Source organism: Hylobates moloch, unplaced genomic scaffold (assembly GCF_009828535.3).
Source record: "Hylobates moloch isolate HMO894 unplaced genomic scaffold, HMol_V3 SCAFFOLD_1, whole genome shotgun sequence".
Lineage (NCBI taxonomy): Eukaryota > Metazoa > Chordata > Mammalia > Primates > Hylobatidae > Hylobates > Hylobates moloch.
This window is the reverse complement of record NW_026652276.1, coordinates 210302731-210320826: the sequence shown is the minus strand read 5'-3', so window position 1 is coordinate 210320826 and position 18096 is coordinate 210302731. Positions and strand designations below refer to the sequence as shown.

At 45.6% G+C, this 18096-nt stretch overlaps 1 protein-coding gene across 1 annotated transcript in view; it reads right to left on the bottom strand.

Annotated features, from left to right (window-relative positions):
- Positions 1–18096, bottom strand: part of STRIP2 (striatin interacting protein 2) — a 59031-nt gene that overhangs the window by 30662 nt on the left and 10273 nt on the right. The window contains exons 4-12 of the mRNA XM_058426642.1: positions 8549–8683; positions 6959–7079; positions 6040–6108; positions 5724–5830; positions 4879–5006; positions 3603–3806; positions 1774–2009; positions 1448–1513; positions 643–706 (exon numbers count right to left, since the gene is read on the bottom strand). Of these exons, the coding sequence (XP_058282625.1) occupies positions 643–706; positions 1448–1513; positions 1774–2009; positions 3603–3806; positions 4879–5006; positions 5724–5830; positions 6040–6108; positions 6959–7079; positions 8549–8683 (1130 nt within the window). The remainder of the gene's footprint in view (positions 1–642; positions 707–1447; positions 1514–1773; positions 2010–3602; positions 3807–4878; positions 5007–5723; positions 5831–6039; positions 6109–6958; positions 7080–8548; positions 8684–18096) is intronic.

The window sequence follows — 18096 nt, the reverse complement described above, 5'->3', positions numbered from 1 at the left end:
AAAGCAAGGAAATGTTCTGCTTATGGGTTTGTCACCCCACTTAGACATGAACTCTTTCAAGGCAGGAGTCTTAATCACCTCTGCATCATCAGCACCAGTCAAAGTGCTTTGTGCACAGTGTTTTTTAAAAATTCTGTTTCTACGTTCGCTGAAGAGCAGCTAATACCTAAGCATTTATCTTCAAACAAAGTGCAAGGGGAAGCCAGAAACAGGCCCCTGCCCCTGGACCAGTGCTCTGAGAATTTTGATGTGTGTGCACGTATGCACGGAGTGATGACTCCATGCATACAATGGGTATAGAGCAGGCTCCTACTCAATCCTGGGCCTTTGGAAGTTAGTGGACTTATAGAGAGAGAGAAGTGAAAGGAAAAGAAGCAAGGAATGGGAAGAGAGAGAGAAGAATGGGAAGAGGAAAAAGAAATGAGAGGAAGAAAGGAGAATTTTAAAATCTACCTGAATATAGGAAACTGAGTAAGTAAAGAGAGACCTAATTTTTCCTATTTGGCCAAAGGACTGCAGGAGGAATGCAGAAAGTCCAGAAAGAGTTTAGTATAAAAGCCCCACCCAGTATCCAGGAGCCTGGTAATCTGACCTACTTTGATGGCTCCCTATCCCTGAAGACTGAGAGCCCACCCCGGTCACCTGCTTTAGGGTCTTCACACTCTCATGGATGGGCCTGGGTAATCCAACCAATGTATCTGTGTCCCTGTAAAAGGCCAGACATACCAGATCATAAGCTTCCAAAGTACAGAGAACTACTGATACCCCAATACCCCCCTAGAGTCAATGGACCATGCTACTTTCAACAACGTCTACCCCCAGTACCCTAGACCTTCCTCTGCAAGCTTGCAGGTCCCACATCAGTGCTTCAGGACACAAAAATAATAATGGTACACAGAAATGTTTCTGGAAATCAGGAGATTTTTATAGTCTTTTGGGTACTCACTTGGTGTAGGAGTGGCAGGTTCCTACTTAAAAGGGTATATAGCCCAATGACACCTTGACTGTAAAACTCCACTAATAAAGACTCAATTTTCAAGAGGCCAGTGGGAAGGTTTCATGAGGCTGGGGAAATGGGGGAAGACTGGATCCATTCTGACCATGTCTCTTGTTCACAGAATTTTAGCCCATTAGAGCAGGAAGGGCCCATAGAAACCATCTAACCCAACAACCTCAGGAAAAATTAAGGCCCGAAAGAGAAATGACTTGTTGCTCAAAGTCCTACAGTTGGCTAAAAACACAAAAGTTCTTTGAGGAAAAGTGGAAGAAACTCAAGGAAAAAAAAAATCCATAGAAAGAACCCAAAGTAGTCACTGGGAGTTGTCCATGGCCTAGGGGCTGTAGGTTACATTATGACTACCAGGCACCATCCCTCATTCCAAGCTACCTGCTCCTCTGGCCCCCTAGGAACCACTCTGTAGCCAGTTCCAACCATTCAGTCACTTACTGCCCCAGGGTGAATCCGATGAACTTGTTCCTGCTCATCTCCAAGAAGTGCTCGATGTCCTTCTGTCTGAGAGGATGGTGAAATGACCAATCCCAGAGAAGGGAAGAAAAGCAAACTTTGAGAGAGAAAAACTTTCCGGGCTCCTACCCCTCCAATCAGAGGACTGGAGCAGTGGAGAAAGGCAGCAATCAACAGAAGGAATTTCAAACCCAGGAGTTCTGACTGCCAGACCAACTTAACAAGCCTTGAATATATAGACTACCCCATCTTGGGCCTTTGGAGACTGAAACCCCAAAGCATAGGGTCCCTGATGCTATTAAACCTACCTGACCTTTGGGGCCCAGGGCAGGCCCTTGGGAAAAGCCACCCGCTCAGCAGACAGGGGTGCCTGTGAGGGTGGAGGTGGCACCAGAGGGTCCTGCTCTAGCAGGTCTAGCTCTCCATCCAAAGTTCGTTCTCCATCACCAGCAGACTCCTCTTCCTCCTCTGTGGCTGGCTCCTCAGTCTTGAAGAGATCCCTTTCATTGTAGATGTCCAGGCTGTCCTGCTTAGTGAGGAGTTGCTGGAGGGGAAAGAAGGGAGGGTAGGCGTGCAGAGATCTCACTCTGGGCATCCTTGTCTGAGGCCACCCCATATCCACAGGACTCCAGATTTCAGGGAACACGGAATCTGAACACAGCCCTTGTGAAAACATCCAATTCCCCACCTTAACCTACTGTCCCCACCCGGCCCAATAACAGGACAAGAAGTTCTCAGGTAACCCTGCCATTAGCCAGGGAACATAGCATAGATAATCCCAAAGTCACAATTACTTAGCTTTCAGAAAGCAGTGATGCCTTTTTTTGCCAGCGCTTTCCTTCCTAATTATGCTCTGCTTAGGTGAACATTCAATTAGTTTGCCTTCTGTGAGCATACACCAGCTGGCTGACTGAGGAAGAGGAGGACAGAAGCTTGCTGCTAGGCAGAGGGAAGCAAGTTTGGAATTTTAAATCTTGTGACAAAGAAAAAAAGATTGGACCGAAATAGGCCAAAAAGTTAACAGTGACTGTCTCTGGTTGTTAAGATTGTGGGTGATTTTTCTTTTCTCCCTTCATCACATTTTTATATTTGTTCCAAATTTTCTACAATGAGTAAGCATTACTTTATAAAACAAAAATAAAGTTAAAAAATTTTACTGCAGATAATGGAGACTGGATTACTGAGCACTACTATCTAGCCCTGTTGATGAACTGAAGTGGGTCAGGCAGGGGAGTTTGTAAGAACATAGTCAGGTCTCAGTATAACTTGTCATTCTGACCTTTTCAGGACAGCAGACTATAGTCATGTGCTGCATAACGATGCTTCAGTCAACAATGGACTGCATATGTAATTGTGGACCCATAAGATTATAATACTGTATTTTTACTGTGCCTTTTCTAGGTCGAGATACACAAACACCATTGGGTTACAATTGCATATGGTATTCGGTATAGTAACCTGCTGTACAGGCTTGTAGTCTAGGAACAATAGGCTATATGCCTAGGTGTGCAGTAGGCTATACCATCTGGGTTTGTGTAAGTACACTCTATGATGTTTGCTCAGTGACAAAATTGCATAATGACACATATTTCAGATTGTATCCCTGTCGTTGTCACATGGTTATATACATAGACCCCTACCCAGTCATCTCTTAAATGTAAGCCTTTGGTTCCAGGGCCAGTTAAGAGTGTGGCTGGCTGACAGTAAACCTTCCTGGTGCTTCAAAATAGTAAAATGCCTTACCCCAGAAAAATGGATTTGCTTGGAGACCTGTTCCGGTACCCTGGGTCCCTATCCCCAGGATTATACCCTTAATTGTTGTTCAGAATGTAAGGAACTCCAGGCACTGAGGTCCAGGCCAATGATTCTGTAGCAAGACATGGCTATATGACATGTGTCACATATATCACATGTGTCATATATATCACAGTGTCACATCACAGCAGCCCAGGGGGCTGTCAGGGCTGGGCGACAGAGGCCAAACTAGAGACCCTAAGATTTCAGGTTGGTCATAGGGCCAACCTGGGCAGGATGAGCCAGGTCATTTACTGCTTTTCCCTACCACACCCAGAGTAGCTTAGAATCTTGATTTCTGACCAGTCAGTGTCAGAATACCATTGTCTGCTTCAGTCCATACCCTTCGAGAGCCACGGCGGCCTCGCAGCTTGGAGGGTGGGGGTGCCAGCTGAGACTCTCCCAGGTCAAGAGTGTAAGAGGGCGGGGAGGCAGCACGCATGCTCTTCACCACCTGGATACTGTCTTCAGCCAGTGGAGGCAGGCCCAATTCTGCCCGCTTCTGTACTTTGAGAGTCTGCAGATGCTCAAATCCACCAAGGGTAAACTAAGGAAGAAACAGGAAAGGGGCAGAGAGAGAGGAAGGAAGGGAAGTAAGAGAGAGCCAAGGTCAGGGAAACACGGATGAAAAGAAAGAGCCACAACCCCCAGTCCCTTCAGACCTTTTCCTTAATAAGGAGGTAGTAAAACAGAAAGAGGCAAATATGATTACCATCTCCACAGCAACTGAGGAGCTCAGGGGTCAGGATAAGGCATTATTTACTGTCCCAGTATGGGAAATATCACAGAATTTAGGAAAGGAATTCCTGGGGGCCTCCTCAAAAAAAAAAAAATAAATAAAAATAAATAGGAAACTATCGACCTTTTTAAGGAACACATCCAGGTGCTATAAACCCCCAGAGTCACTCAATTTCCTCTGCAGTCAAGAGGCAGTTCCCCCATTAGGACTGCCTTGTGAGATGGGAGCCAAAAATGAAGGATCAGGTTGAATAACTAGTAACAAAAATATAACCACATATTTATAAGAACTTCATTATTTTTAAAAAAGCAAATCCTGGCCAGGCACAGTGGCTCATGTCTGTAATCCCAACATTTTGGGAAGCCAAGGTGAAAGGATCACTTGAGACCAGGAGTTCGAGACCAGCCCAGGCAACACAGGGAGGCCTGTCTGTAAAAAAAAAAAATTATTTTTATTAAAAAAAAGTACAAATCCTCTGTTTATCTGGAGGGAGGGCAGGCACTCACCCCAACCTTTTATAGCTAGAGAAATTGAGGCACAGAGAGTTGCCCAAAGTTTCTCAGTATCAGCAAAGCCCAGATCTACCAACTTTCAACCAGTGTTCTCTCCATCAAACATTGGCTTTAATAAGAGAAGGTACCACTGACATCCCCAATTTATGGAGTGGCATCTCCCATCCATCCAATAAAAACATGAAACGTATTCTAACACAGAACATCTGATGTCTCTAAGACAGCCTTGTTGCCCCTCCATATTGGCAGTTGGCTAAGGGCTGCCCTATTCTGCTCCCTGGCTCCAGCCTCCTGGAATGAGACTAGAAGAAACAGGTGGCATAGGGCATTGCTGATCTGATAATGTGGGAGTGGGGAGAATTACTCACCATGACCACCTTCCAGAGCAGGAGCAGGACCTTCTTTATGGGGAAGTGAGGAGCCAGGCCACTGCAGAACTTGGTAACCATGGAGAAGAGTAAAAGGGCAAAAGGCTCCTCATTATGCATGGAGAAGCCTAGGGGTGAGGAGAGAGGGGTGAGAAAGTGAGGATGAGGCAGCTAAAACCTTGTTCATGTAACCCTGATTCTGGACACACACAGGAAGGCACTCACCTCCCATGAAGAATTCCAGAGTACTTGGTCCTGAGAAGGAGGCTTAGCCCCCAGAAGGAAGCCCCTCAAGGGCAGGAAGGGACGCCATTGAACTAAAATGGCATAGGCCCCAGAGCTTAGGGTGACGCTTTGGGGTTGGATGCCAAACTAGAAGTAACAATAATGAAGACATTGCTTTCTGGCTAAAGGACTCAATGTCATTCACTTTCCCACATCAATAAATATATTTTTAAAATCCCATAGTCCTTCATATCCTATCCCTGTCAGATGACAACACCAACTTACATTTGAACAGAACTCAGTTTTCAAGGTGATTCAACTCATTTTTTCGTGTGGGATTCATGATGGAGTGGGAGAGGAATGGCTATCCCCACTTACAACCAAGGAAACCAAGGCATAGGGAAGTTACATGGCTGGTCTTAGCTCATAGATACGGGGGGGGGGCAATCAAGCCCAGCCCTTGTGTCTGCCATGCAGTATCTCTGTCCTAAAAGAAAGGACATTAATTTTAAAAAAGAAAACGAAAGAAAAAACGACTGTCTGCCTCTCCTAGGCAGATACTCTGCTTCCCCTCTCCCATTAGCACCCCATCCACACCTTCCTCAAGTGCCATTTCTTACTTAATTCGGTGCGGAAGGTCTCCCGGGCTGTTCTCCACCCACAGGGGTCTGTCTCTCGCTCCAGGCGAATATTTTCCACCATTAGGTACAGAACACTCAGCAGCACCCTGGGGTTACAGAAGAGTCACAAGAGGTTCCCAAGGCAATTCCCAGCCCATAGTCACAGACCTCAGGGATGGTCTCTGTGGGAGCCCAACCCAGTGAGATTAGCTAGAGGGCAACTTCCTAACGGTCTGAGTCATCTGGGATTTGGGGAAAAGGTAACCCAGGTGCTAATCATCTGCCCTGTTCCAAGCCCATAGTTAGCCCCACTCACCTGAGCTCTGTGCTATCAGCTATGGAGACAGCTGGTTTCCGAAGCGCACTGCTACAGGCCTGGCTGTTGCTGCCAGGGAGAGGAGAAAAAGCACAGGAATGCATAAGACCTCTTTTCTCTCTGTGCTCTTACTTATCACTCACACAAACATGAGTGCTTGCCATTCCCTGGCTAGGCAGCCACTAATGAAACTGGTCTAGGGTAAAGGAGCTGATAGAATTCCCCTGCCACCTCAGCAAACTCTCATCTATGGTGAAGACAAGGCAAGGGCAGGATCTGTGGTATCCACTCCTCTTGCATTCCCCACTATGCTTAGAACTGTGCTGGACATAAAACAGATGCTAAGAAACACCTGATGAATAATAAGCAGATTGCACCCTATCTCAAACTCCTGGGTGATGGGCATGAGACAAAACAAGGGGTCACTGTAGTGGTAGCAGCAAATAAGGCCACCTCTAGAACTATAGCCCATGAGGGAAAGAATTGGGCACAATGACAGGAATTGATTTCCTGTCTTTCTTGGGTCATGCACTCAAAATAGTTTCCTTCTTGAATTCCAGAGTTAGGCTGAGCTAAGAAAGTCCTTGAATAAAAAGAGAACCCACTCAGGATAGGCCCCTGAAGCCCAGGATTAAAGCTGTAAGTGAGGCAGAAACTGCAGATGTATAGGCCCCTGAAGCCCAGGATTAAAGCTGTAAGTGAGGCAGAAGCTGCAGATGTATCCAACCTCAGGGAGGGAGAACAGAATATCAGAGAACACGGCTGGATGGAGGGGAACTGTCAATGAGCTTTGGGCTGAGGTATGAGTAGACCCAGTTCCTCACAGGGGGTCTCTATAGTGAGGGAAGCAGCACAGAACATGAGGCCCCTTTAAGGAATGGGGGTTATGTAGGCCAGCCCTTCCCCTAAGGCTTCTCACTCAATTTCCATGTGTAGTAGCTCCAGGAAGGTGGAGAAGGTCCCCATCTGATACAGCAGGAAGCAGTTGTACCTGGACCAGTGTAGCACATCGACCTCTGAATCACATTCCCCAAAAGTACCTAAAGGACCAGACAGTTGTTACAGGGGTTGAGGGGTGGCAGTATCCCAGTTCTTTCCACCCTGCCCCATGATCTTAAGATTTTCCTATAATACTCTGCCTAATAATTAGGCTGGCATAGGTATGACAGGGACCCCAAGAACTTCCTGGAATGAGTCAGGGAGAGGAGAGGTAGTCTCCAGGGTTAGGTCCAATGTGCTCATCAATGGCCTGTCGTCTTAAGGGTGGGTTCTCCCAGAAGCAGATCCTGAGGTAAGTAAGGATTCCAGTGCAAGTAGCTTATCTGGGAATTGTTCCGAGGAATCATCAGTAGAGATAGGGAAGAAAAGGAAGCCAAAAGAGTTCACTCGGGATAATTTGGAAACAGTATAAAACACACAACTCACAGTTATTCTATCCAAGAGGGGTGAGACAGTCAGGCTACCCATCTACTAACTCCTGTTAGTCATTGGATGAGGGTGCTAAACTAAAGGAGCACACTGATTCCCTACACTGCCTGGATGCCCTGTATGGGCTGCAGAGAAGGCCCTTGAGCAGAAGCTGAGCATGGTGGCACATGCCTATAATCCTAGCTACTTAGGAGGCTGGAGCAGGAGGATAGCTCGAGCCTATGAGTTCAAGACCAGCCGGGGAAACATAGTGAGACTTCGTTTTAAAAAACTTAAATAAATAAAGTCCTTGGGCAAACATATGAAGGTACTGGCAGTTGGAAGTTGGCCAGAGCACCAGACCCAAAAGATATAGGAGGGCACAGTCCTATTTGCTAGTCTTCTCTTCACCTAATGTCCACCCTTTCCCCTCTTCATTTATTTTTTCTTTTACAATTTTTTTTTAGCTCCCAACTGGTTGGTTCTGTTAACACGCCTCATATTTATGATCGTAGGCTTATTTTCACTCCAGCTAGGCTATCTCATTTCCCTTTCCAACACCTGGCTAACAGGTTTCTTCTGAGCAGCATTCCCCAATTACTCTATTTAGTTCTGATCATCTCCAAATTACTCACAGCATCCACTCCTGCAGTTATGTTGGCTTGAACTTTCAAAATGCCAATGAGAAACGCAAGGGGTCCATGTGTATCTGTGACACTCTCCTATTTCTCCTCAGTTTTGGGGCCAGGCCACAGCTGATGTCTTGTCTCCATCATCAGCTGGTGGTACATCATCAGCTCTGGCCACACCTCTTGCTAGTATTCACATATGATTATAGTACAGGGTAGGGAAAAGAAGAACCCTATAAAAAATTCTGACATGCCTGGTAAGATAAAGGCAGATCCCAAGGGATCTGGAACAGCACTCAACACTATCTCATCTTCCTCATAAGCACAGGTTACTCCTAGCACATGACAAGATCTGTCCTTGAGAGGCAAGAAACCTTGCTTTCCCAGCACAGCCTGTGTCATGTCAGTCCTGATAATGCCCACTTCCCTCTCAAGCCTCCACCCCTCTAAAGCTAGCAAGGGTGGTCACTCACCTTGGGCCAGATAGAGAACAGCCCGGGCCACCTTCAGCCGCCGTTCCCTACTGACCACCTCTAGCCGGTCCAAGAGTCCCATTATATAGGCCTTTTGGGCATCTTCTTCCAACTCCAGCCATTCCTTGCCCTGCACTGGGAATAAAAGGCCATATACATCCAGTGTCAGCTATTGCCACCCTTCCTGGAAAGGCTCCTCATAGCATATCCACCTCTGATCTCAGCTCCCCCGCCAAAATTATTTTCTCCAAAAGCTTTCCTTATTTCACTGAGAAAGAATAAGGTATGGGAAAAGGACCCAAAATGTTCTGGCCTGAACCCAGTCTATAGCCTCACCTTCAACATCCCCTCTGTCCTCCACACACAGCCCATACTGTCCTGTCTCTCTGCCTTTACTCAAGGAGTTCCCTCTGTCTCCCTACATATTCAATTCCTAGTCATCCTTACAGGCCCAATACAAAATGACCTCTTTCCCACTCTTACATGCCCAATATAAAATGACCTTTCTCACTAATGCTCTGGCCAAATACTCTGCTTCCATAACACTTTTTAAACTTTTCTGACACAGCATTTTCCTCTTGGATGAGGGGTGCTAAACTGGAGGAGCACACTGATTCCCTACACTTCCTGGCTGCCCTGTATAGGCTGCAGAGAAGGCCCTTGGGCAGAAGCTGGGCATAGTGGCACATGCCTGTAATCCTAGCTACTTGGGAGACTGGGGCAGGAGGACTGTTTGAGCCTCAGCAAGTTTTGTGATGTGCACATGACTCCTCTGCTCTCAAACTCTAACTTCTTTGTAAAAGCTGCTTCTCACCCCTGCCTCCAGTATCTGACACAGAATAGATACTCACCACACATTTGTTGAACTGAAAATTGAATTGCCACTGACCAAGTAAGGAAGTGGATGAGAATGTCTGAGAATGTCACAGTGTGGGCACATGAAATTACTATTGAGAGTAGGGCAAAGTTGAAGATGGGGTGAAACATTAAGGTCAAGGGTTCTATCAGGCAGCACAGCACCAGCTTCTCATGCTTCTACTCCATTGCTCTCCACTTGAGATACAGAGAACCCTGTATCCCCTAAGCAAGAAGGAAAGGCTACATGGTTATGGAGGGTATGAAGGTTAATACTGAGTGTTAACGTGATTGAAGGATACAAAGTATTAATCCTGGGTGTGTCTGTGAGGGTGTTTCCAAAAGAGATTAACATTTGAGTCAGTGGGCTGGGGAAGGCAGATCTACCCTTAATCTGGTGGGTACCATCTAATCAGCTGCCAGCAAATATAAAGCAGGCAGAAAAACATGAAAAGGAGAGATGGGCCTGGTCTCCCAGCCTATATCTTTCTCCCGTGCTGGATACTTTCTGCCCTCGAACATCAGACTCCAAGTTCTTCAGTTTTGGAACTCAGACTGGCTCTCTGCTCCTCGGCTTGCAGACAGCCTATTATGGGACCTTGTGATTGTGTAAGTTAATACTTAATAAACTCCTCTCTCTCTCTCTCTGTCTCTCTCTCTCTGTCTGTCTCTCTCTCTCTCTCTCTCTCTCTCTCTCTATATATATATATATATGTATATATTTCCTATTAGTTCTATCCCTCTAAGAGAACCCCGACTAACACAGATTTGGGTACCAGGAGTGGTTCTAGAGGAACAGAATATTAAGGATGGAGTTCTTTCAGTGAGATTTCTGGAGTTGGCTGCTTAATATGATTAGATCTAAAAATGCTAAGAAATCTACTTCTAATAGTATAGAGAACACGGATAGTCCTTGGTGGAAACTGTTTAGAGAGTTATGCAAATAAATGCATTTGACATTCCTGATTCACTGCTCGTGAGAGGCAAGGAGTTTAGTGACTATACATAATACCTTTGACCATATGTGGAGAACCAAGGAACATAATGAAGCTGATTGGTTGCTCCTAAGTTCAGTGGACAAAGTGATGAAAGAAAATGATGAACTCAGGGATTCTGTCTCCCAGCTTCAGAAGCAGATACTGAGCCTCAAATCTGCTAAGATTGCCCTGAATGAGAGTCTTATCTCCTGTAGAGAAAGAGCTGAAATTGTGGAAAAACAGACACAAGCTTTTGTCATGCGAATGGCTGAACGGCAATGAAAGATGCATTTATAGCCTTGTCAGGTGTCTACTGTTAAAGTGAGGGCATTTATTGGAAAAGAATGGGACCCTGAAACTTAGAATGGGGACATGTGGGAGGACCCTGGTGAAGCTGGGCACACTGAGTTTATAAACTCTGATGAACCTTTTTTGCCAGGAGGAACAGCTTCCCCATCCCCAGTAGTGGCAATATCTCCTTCCTGACCCATGCTGCCATCAGCCTTTCCACCTTTGTCTGAGGAGATAAACCCTGCACTGCCTGAAGCAACAGTGATGGCAGTTACCCTGAAACAGTTGCCAGGCAAGATAATGTTGCTTCTCCTCAGAAGCTACCCCCAACATCTTTGTTTGGTTCTAGACCTATAACTAGATGAAAGTTGTGGCAGGTCCCTAGAGGTGACGTTGAGAGTGTGACCCATGAGGAGGTGTGCTACACTCGAAAAGAACTATTTGAGTCCTCTAATTTATATAAACAGCAATCTGGAGAACAGGCATGGGAATGGATATTAAGGGTATGGGATAATGGAGGAAGGAACACAGAGTTGGATCAGGCTGAATTTATTGATTTAGGCCCACTAAGTAGGGGCTCTGCATTTAATGTTGCAGCTTGGGGAGTTAAAAAAGGTTCTAATAGGTTATTTGGTCAGCTGAATTATGGATTAAAAGATGGCCCACTGTGAGTGAGCTGGAAATGCCTGATCTCCCTTGGTTTAATGTAGAGGAAGGGATCCAAAGGCTTAGGGAGATTGGAATGGTGGAGTGGATTACTCACTTTAGAGATACTCATCCCAGCTGGGAGGGTCCAGAAGATACATCCTTGACCAATGCCTTACAAAATAGATTTGTGAAGGCAGCAACTGCATCTTTGAAGAGTCCTGTAATTGCTTTTCTCCTTATGCCAGATCTAATGGTGGGAACCACAGTCACTCAACTACAAAATTTAAATACAGGATTTTAATGGTTTTAGGGCTAACATTTAAGTCTTTAATCCATCTTGAATTAATTTTTGTATAAGGTGTAAGGAAGGGATCCAGTTTCAGCTTTCTACATATGGCTAGCCAGTTTTCCCAGTACCATTTATTAAATAGGGAATCCTTTCCCCATTGCTTGTTTTTGTCAGGTTTGTCAAAGATCAGATAGTTGTAGATATGCAGCATCATTTCTGAGGGCTCTGTTCTGTTCCATTGATCTATGTCTCTGTTGTGGTACCAGTACCGTGCTGTTTTGGTTACTGTGGCCTTGTAGTATAGTTTGAAGTCAGGTAGCATCATGCCTCCAGCTTTGTTCTTTTGGCTTAGGATTGACTTGGCAATGCGGGTTCTTTTTTGGTTCCATATGAACTTTAAAGTAGTTTTTTCCAATTCTGTGAAGAAAGTCATTGGTAGCTTGTTGGGGATGGCATTGAATCTATAAGTTACCTTGGGCAGTATGGCCATTTTCACGATATTGATTCTTCCAACCTATGAGCATGGTATGTTCTTCCATTTGTTTGTATCCTCTTTTATTTCATTGAGCAGTAGTTTGTAGTTCTCCTTGAAGAGGTCCTTCACATCCCTTGTAAGTTGGATTCCTAAGTATTTTATTCTCTTTGAAGCAATTGTGAATGGGAGTTCACTCATGATTTGGCTCTCTGTTTGTCTGTGATTGGTGTACAAGAATGCTTGTGATTTTTGTACATTGATTTTGTATCCTGAGACTTTGCTGAAGTTGCTAATCAGCTTAAGGAGATTTTGGGCTGAGATGATGGGGTTTTCTAGATATACAATCATGTCACCTGCAAACAGGGACAATTTGACTTCCTCTTTTCCTAACTGAATACCCTTTATTTCCTTCTCCTGCCTGATTGCTCTGGCCAGAACTTCCAGCACTATGTTGAATAGGAGTGGTGAGAGAGGGCATCCCTGTCTTGTGCCAGTTTTCAAAGGGAATGCTTCCACTTTTTGCCCATTCAGCATGATATTGGCTGTGGGTTTGTCATAGATAGCTCTTATTATTTTGAGATACGTCCCATCAATACCTAATTTATTGAGAGTTTTTAGCATGAAGGGTTGTTGAATTTTGTCAAACCATTCAGGACATAGGCGTGGGCAAGGACTTCATGTCTTTGCCATTGCCAAAAGCAATGGCAACAAAAGCCAAAATTGACAAATGGGATCTAATTAAACTAAAGAGCTTCTGCACAGCAAAAGAAACTACCATCAGAGTGAACAGGCAACCTACAGAATGGGAGAAAATTTTTGCAACCTACTCATCTGACAAAGGGCTAATATCCAGAATCTACAATGAACTCAAACAAATTTACAAGCAAAAAACAAACAACCCCATCAAAAAGTGGGCAGAGGACATGAACAGACACTTCTCAAAAGAAGACATTTATGCAGCCAAAAAACACATGAAAAAAGGCTCATCATCACTGGCCATCAGAGAAATGCAAATCAAAACCACAGTGAGATACCATCTCACACCAGTTAGAATGGTCATCATTAAAAAGTCAGGAAACAACAGGTGCTGGAGAGGATGTGGAGAAATAGGAACACTTTTACACTGTTGGTGGGACTGTAAACTAGTTCAACCATTGTGGAAGTCAGTGTGGTGATTCCTCAGGGATCTAGAACTAGAAAAACCATTTGACCCAGCCATCCCATTACTGGGTATATACCCAAAGGACTATAAATCATGCTGCTATAAAGACACATGCACACGTATGTTTATTGCGGCACTATTCACAATAGCAAAGACTTGGAACCAACCCAAATTTCCAACAACAATAGACTGGATTAAGAAAATGTGGCACATATACACCATGGAATACTATGCAGCCATAAAAAATGATGAGTTCATGTCCTTTGTAGGGACATGGATGAAACTGGAAAACATCATTCTCAGTAAACTATCGCAAGGACAAAAAACCAAACACCGCATGTTCTCACTCATAGGTGGGAATTGAACAATGAGAACTCATGGACACAGGAAGGGGAACATCACACTCCGGGGACTGTTGTGGGGTGGGGGGAGGGGGGAAGGACAGCATTAGGAGATATACCTAATGCTCAATGATGAGTTAATGGGTGCAGCAAAACAACATGGCACATGGATACATATGTAACAAACCTGCACATTGTCCACATGTACCCTAAAACCTAAAGTATAATAAAAAAAAAAATTTAAATACAATGGGAATAATCAGATCCCGAGGTGGCAGGGGCCAAGTGGAAGCACTCGACCATCAAAGGCAAGGTGGGTGTAGCTACCATAATGGATGGCAGAGGCAAAGCAGCAATCAGAAGTCTGACTCATGTAGAGCTGTGGCATTGGCTAATTAATCACAGTGCTTCTAGAAGCAAAACTGATAGGAAGTCTACTGCATTCCTACTTTATACAAGCAGAAAACTTGTAGGTCGAATGGACAAAAGACTAATTTGAATTATCAAAACAGAGAATCATGGCCTCTCAATCAATTTCCAGACTTGAGCCAGTTAATAGACCCAGAACCCCTTGAATGAAGGGGAGGCCGGGTTCCCTTGAGGAAGGACCCCACTACATTACCGACAGTTTATGCAGTGAATTTTTCTCCCATCCTTCCCCAAGAAGAACTCTGGCCTTTTACTAGGGTAACTGTGCATTGGGGAAAGAGAAATGATCAGATATTAGCCGGGCGCGGTGGCTCAAGCCTGTAATCCCAGCACTTTGGGAGGCTGAGGCGGGCGGATCACGAGGTCAGGAGATCGAGACCATCCTGGCTAACACGGTGAAACCCCGTCTCTACTAAAAACACAAAAAATTAGCCAGGCGTGTTGGCGGGCGCCTGTATTCCCAGCTACTCGGGAGGCTGAGGCAGGAGAATGGCGTGAACCCAGGAGGTGGAGGTTGCGGTGAGCTGAGATCGCGCCACTGCACTCCAGCCTGGGGGACAGAGAAAGACTCCGTCTCAAAAAAAAAAAAAAAAAAAAAAAAAAGAAATGATCAGATATTTCGGGGACTACTGGACACTGGCTCTGAGCTGACGTTGATTCCAGGGGACCCAAAATGTCATTGTGGTCCTCCAGTTAAAGTACAGGCTTATGGAGGTCAGGTAACTAATGGAGTTTTAGCTCAGGCCTGACTTACAGTGGGCCCCCAGACTCATCCTGTGGTCACTTCCCCAGTGCCAGAATGCATAATTGGCATAGACATACTTAGTAGCTGGCAGAACCCCCACATTGGCTCCCTGACTGGTAGGGTGAGCGTTACTATGGTGGGAAAGGACAAATGGAAGCCATTAGAGCTGCCTCTACCTAGAAAAATAGCAAGTCAAAAACAATATCACATCCCTGGAGGGATTGTGGAGATCAGTGCCATCATCAAGGACTTGAAAGACAAAGGAGTGGTGATTCCCACCACATCCCTGTTCAACTCTCGCATTTGGCCTGTGCAGAAGACAGATGAATCTTGGAGAATGACAGTGGATTGTCGTAAGCTTAACCAAGTGGTGACTCCAATTGCAGCTGCTGTACCAGATGTGGTTTCATTGCTTGAGCAAATTAACACATCTCCTGGTACCTGGTACGTGGTCATTGACTTGGCAAGTGCCTTTTTCTCCATTCCTGTCCATAAGGCCCACAAGAAGCAATTTGCCTCCAGCTGGCAGGGACAGCAATATACCTTTACTGTCCTACCCCAGAGGTATATCTATTCTCCGGCTTTGAGTCATAATCTTATTCGGAGAGACCTTGATCGCTTTTTGCTTCCACAAGATATCACACTGGTCCATTACATTGATGACATTATGCTGATTGGATCCAGTGAGCAAGAAGTAGCAAACACACTGGACTTATTGGTGAGACATTTGTGTGCCAGAGGATGGGAAATAAATCTGATTAAAATTCAGGGAACTTCTACCTCATTAAAATTCCCAGGGGTCCAGTGCTGTGGGACCTGTTGAGATATTCCTTCTTAGGTGAAGGATAAGTTGCTTCATTTGGCCCCTCCTACAACCAAGAAAGAAGCACAATGCCTAGTGGGTCTATTTGGGTTTTGGAGGCAACACATTCCTCATTTGGGTGTGTTATTCCTGCCCATTTATCTAGACCCCACCCAGTTTTTAGTGGGGTCCAGAACAGAAGAAGGCTCTGCAACAGGCCCAGGCTGTTGTGCAAGCTGCTCTACCACTTGGGCCATATGACCTAGCAGATCCAATGGTGCTTGAGGTGTCAGTGGCAGATGGGGATGCTGTTTGGAGCCTTTGGCAGGCTCCCATAGGTGAATCACAGTGGAGGCCTCTAGGATTTTGGAGCAAGGCCCTGCCGTCTTCTGCAGATAACTACTTTACTTTTGAGAGACAGCTCTTGGCCTGTTACTGGTCTTTAGTGGAAACTGAACGTTTGACTATGGGTCATCAAGTCACCATGCGACCTCAACTGCCTATCATGAACTGAGTGCTTTCTGACCCATCAAGCCATAAAGTGGGTCATGCACAGCAGCATTCCATCATCAAATGGAAGTGGTATATATGTGATCGGGCTCAAGCAGGTCTTGAAGGCACAAGTAAGTTACATGAGGAAGTGGCTCAAATGCCCATGGTCTCCAGTCCTGCCACCCTGCCTTCTTTCCCCCAGCCTGCACTGACGGCCTCATGGGGAGCTCCCTATAAGTTGACAGAGTAAGAGAAGTCTAGGGCCTGGTTTACAGATGGTTCTGCACCATATGCAGGCACCACCTGAAAGTGGACAGCTGCAGCACTACAGCCCCTTTCTAGGACATCCCTGAAGGACAGCGGTGAAGAGAAATCTTCCCAGTGGGCAGAACTTTGAGCAGTGCACCTGGTTGTGTACTTTGCATGGAAGGAGAAATGGTAAGATGTGCGATTATATACTGATTCATGGGCTATAGCCAATGATTTGGCTGGATGGTCAGGGACTTGGAAGAAGACTGATTGGAAAATTGGTGACAAAAAAATTGGGGAAAGAAGTATGTGGATGGACCTCTCTGAGTGGTCAAAAACTGTGAAGATATTTGTACTCCATGTGAGTGCTCACCAGTGGGTGACCAAAGCAGAGAAGGCGTTTAATAATCAAGTGGATAGGATGACCCGTTCTGTGGACACCAATCAGCCTCTTTCCCCAGCGCCTCTGTCATTGTCCAATGGGCCCATGAGCAAAGTGGCCACTGCAGCAGGGATGGAGGTTACGCATGGGCTCAGTAACATGGACTTCCACTCACCAAGGCTGACCTGGCTATAGCCACTGCTGAGTGCCCAATTTGCTAGCAGCAGAGACCAACACTGAGCCCTAGATAAGGCATCATTCCTCAGGGTGATCAGCTAGCTACCTGGTGGCAGGTTGATTGTATTGGACCTCTTCTGTCATGGAAAGCGCAGAGGTTTGTCCTCACTAGAATAGACACTTACTCCAGATAAGGGTTTGCCTGTCCTGCAAGCAATGCTTCTGCCAAGACTACCGTCCACGGACTCATGGAATGCCTCATCCACCGTCATGGTATTCCACAAAGCATTGCCTCTGACCAAGGCACTCACTTCACAGCTAAAGAAGTGTGGCATGCTCATAGAATTCACTGGTCTTACCATGTTCCCCATTATCCTGAAGCAGCTGGATTGATAGAACGGTGGAATGGCCTTTTGAAGTCACAAGTACGATGCCAACTAGGTGACAATACTTTGCAGGGCTGGGGCAAAGTTCTCCAGAAGGCCGTGTATGCTCTGAATCAGCATCCAACATATGGTACTGTTTTTCCCAGTCAGGATTCACCGGTCCAGGAATCAAGGGGTGGAAGTGGCACCACTCACCATCACCCCTAGTGATCTAGCAAAATTTTTGCTTCCTGTTCCCGTGACATTACATTCTGCTGGCCTAGAGGTTTTAGCTCCAGAGGGAGGAAACTGCCACCAGGAGACACAACAATGATTCCATTAAACTGGAAGTGAAGATTGCCACCTGGACACTTTGGGGTCCTCCTACCTTTAAGTCAACAGGCTAAGAAGGGAGTTACAGTGTTGGCTGGGGTGACTGACCCAGACTATCAAGATGAAATCAGTCTACTACTCCACAACGGAGGTAAGGAAGAGTATGCGTGGAATACAGGAGATCCATTAGGGCCTCTCTTAATATTACCATGCCCTGTGACTAAGGTCGATGGGAAACTACAACACCCCAATCCAGGAAGGACTACAAATGACCCAGACCCCTCAGGAATGAAGGTTTGGGTCATTCCACCAGGAAAAAAACCATGACCTGCCAAGCTGCTTGCTGAATGCTAAGGGAATACAGAATGGGTAGTAGAAGAAGGTAGTCATCAATACCAGCTACGATCACGTGACCAGCTGCAGAAATGAGGACTGTAATTGTCATGAGTATTTCCTTCTTCTTTTGTTAAAAACATGTTTGTGCATGTATACACTTGTACTAATATCTTCATTTTATTTCCTTTCTCCTTTATCAT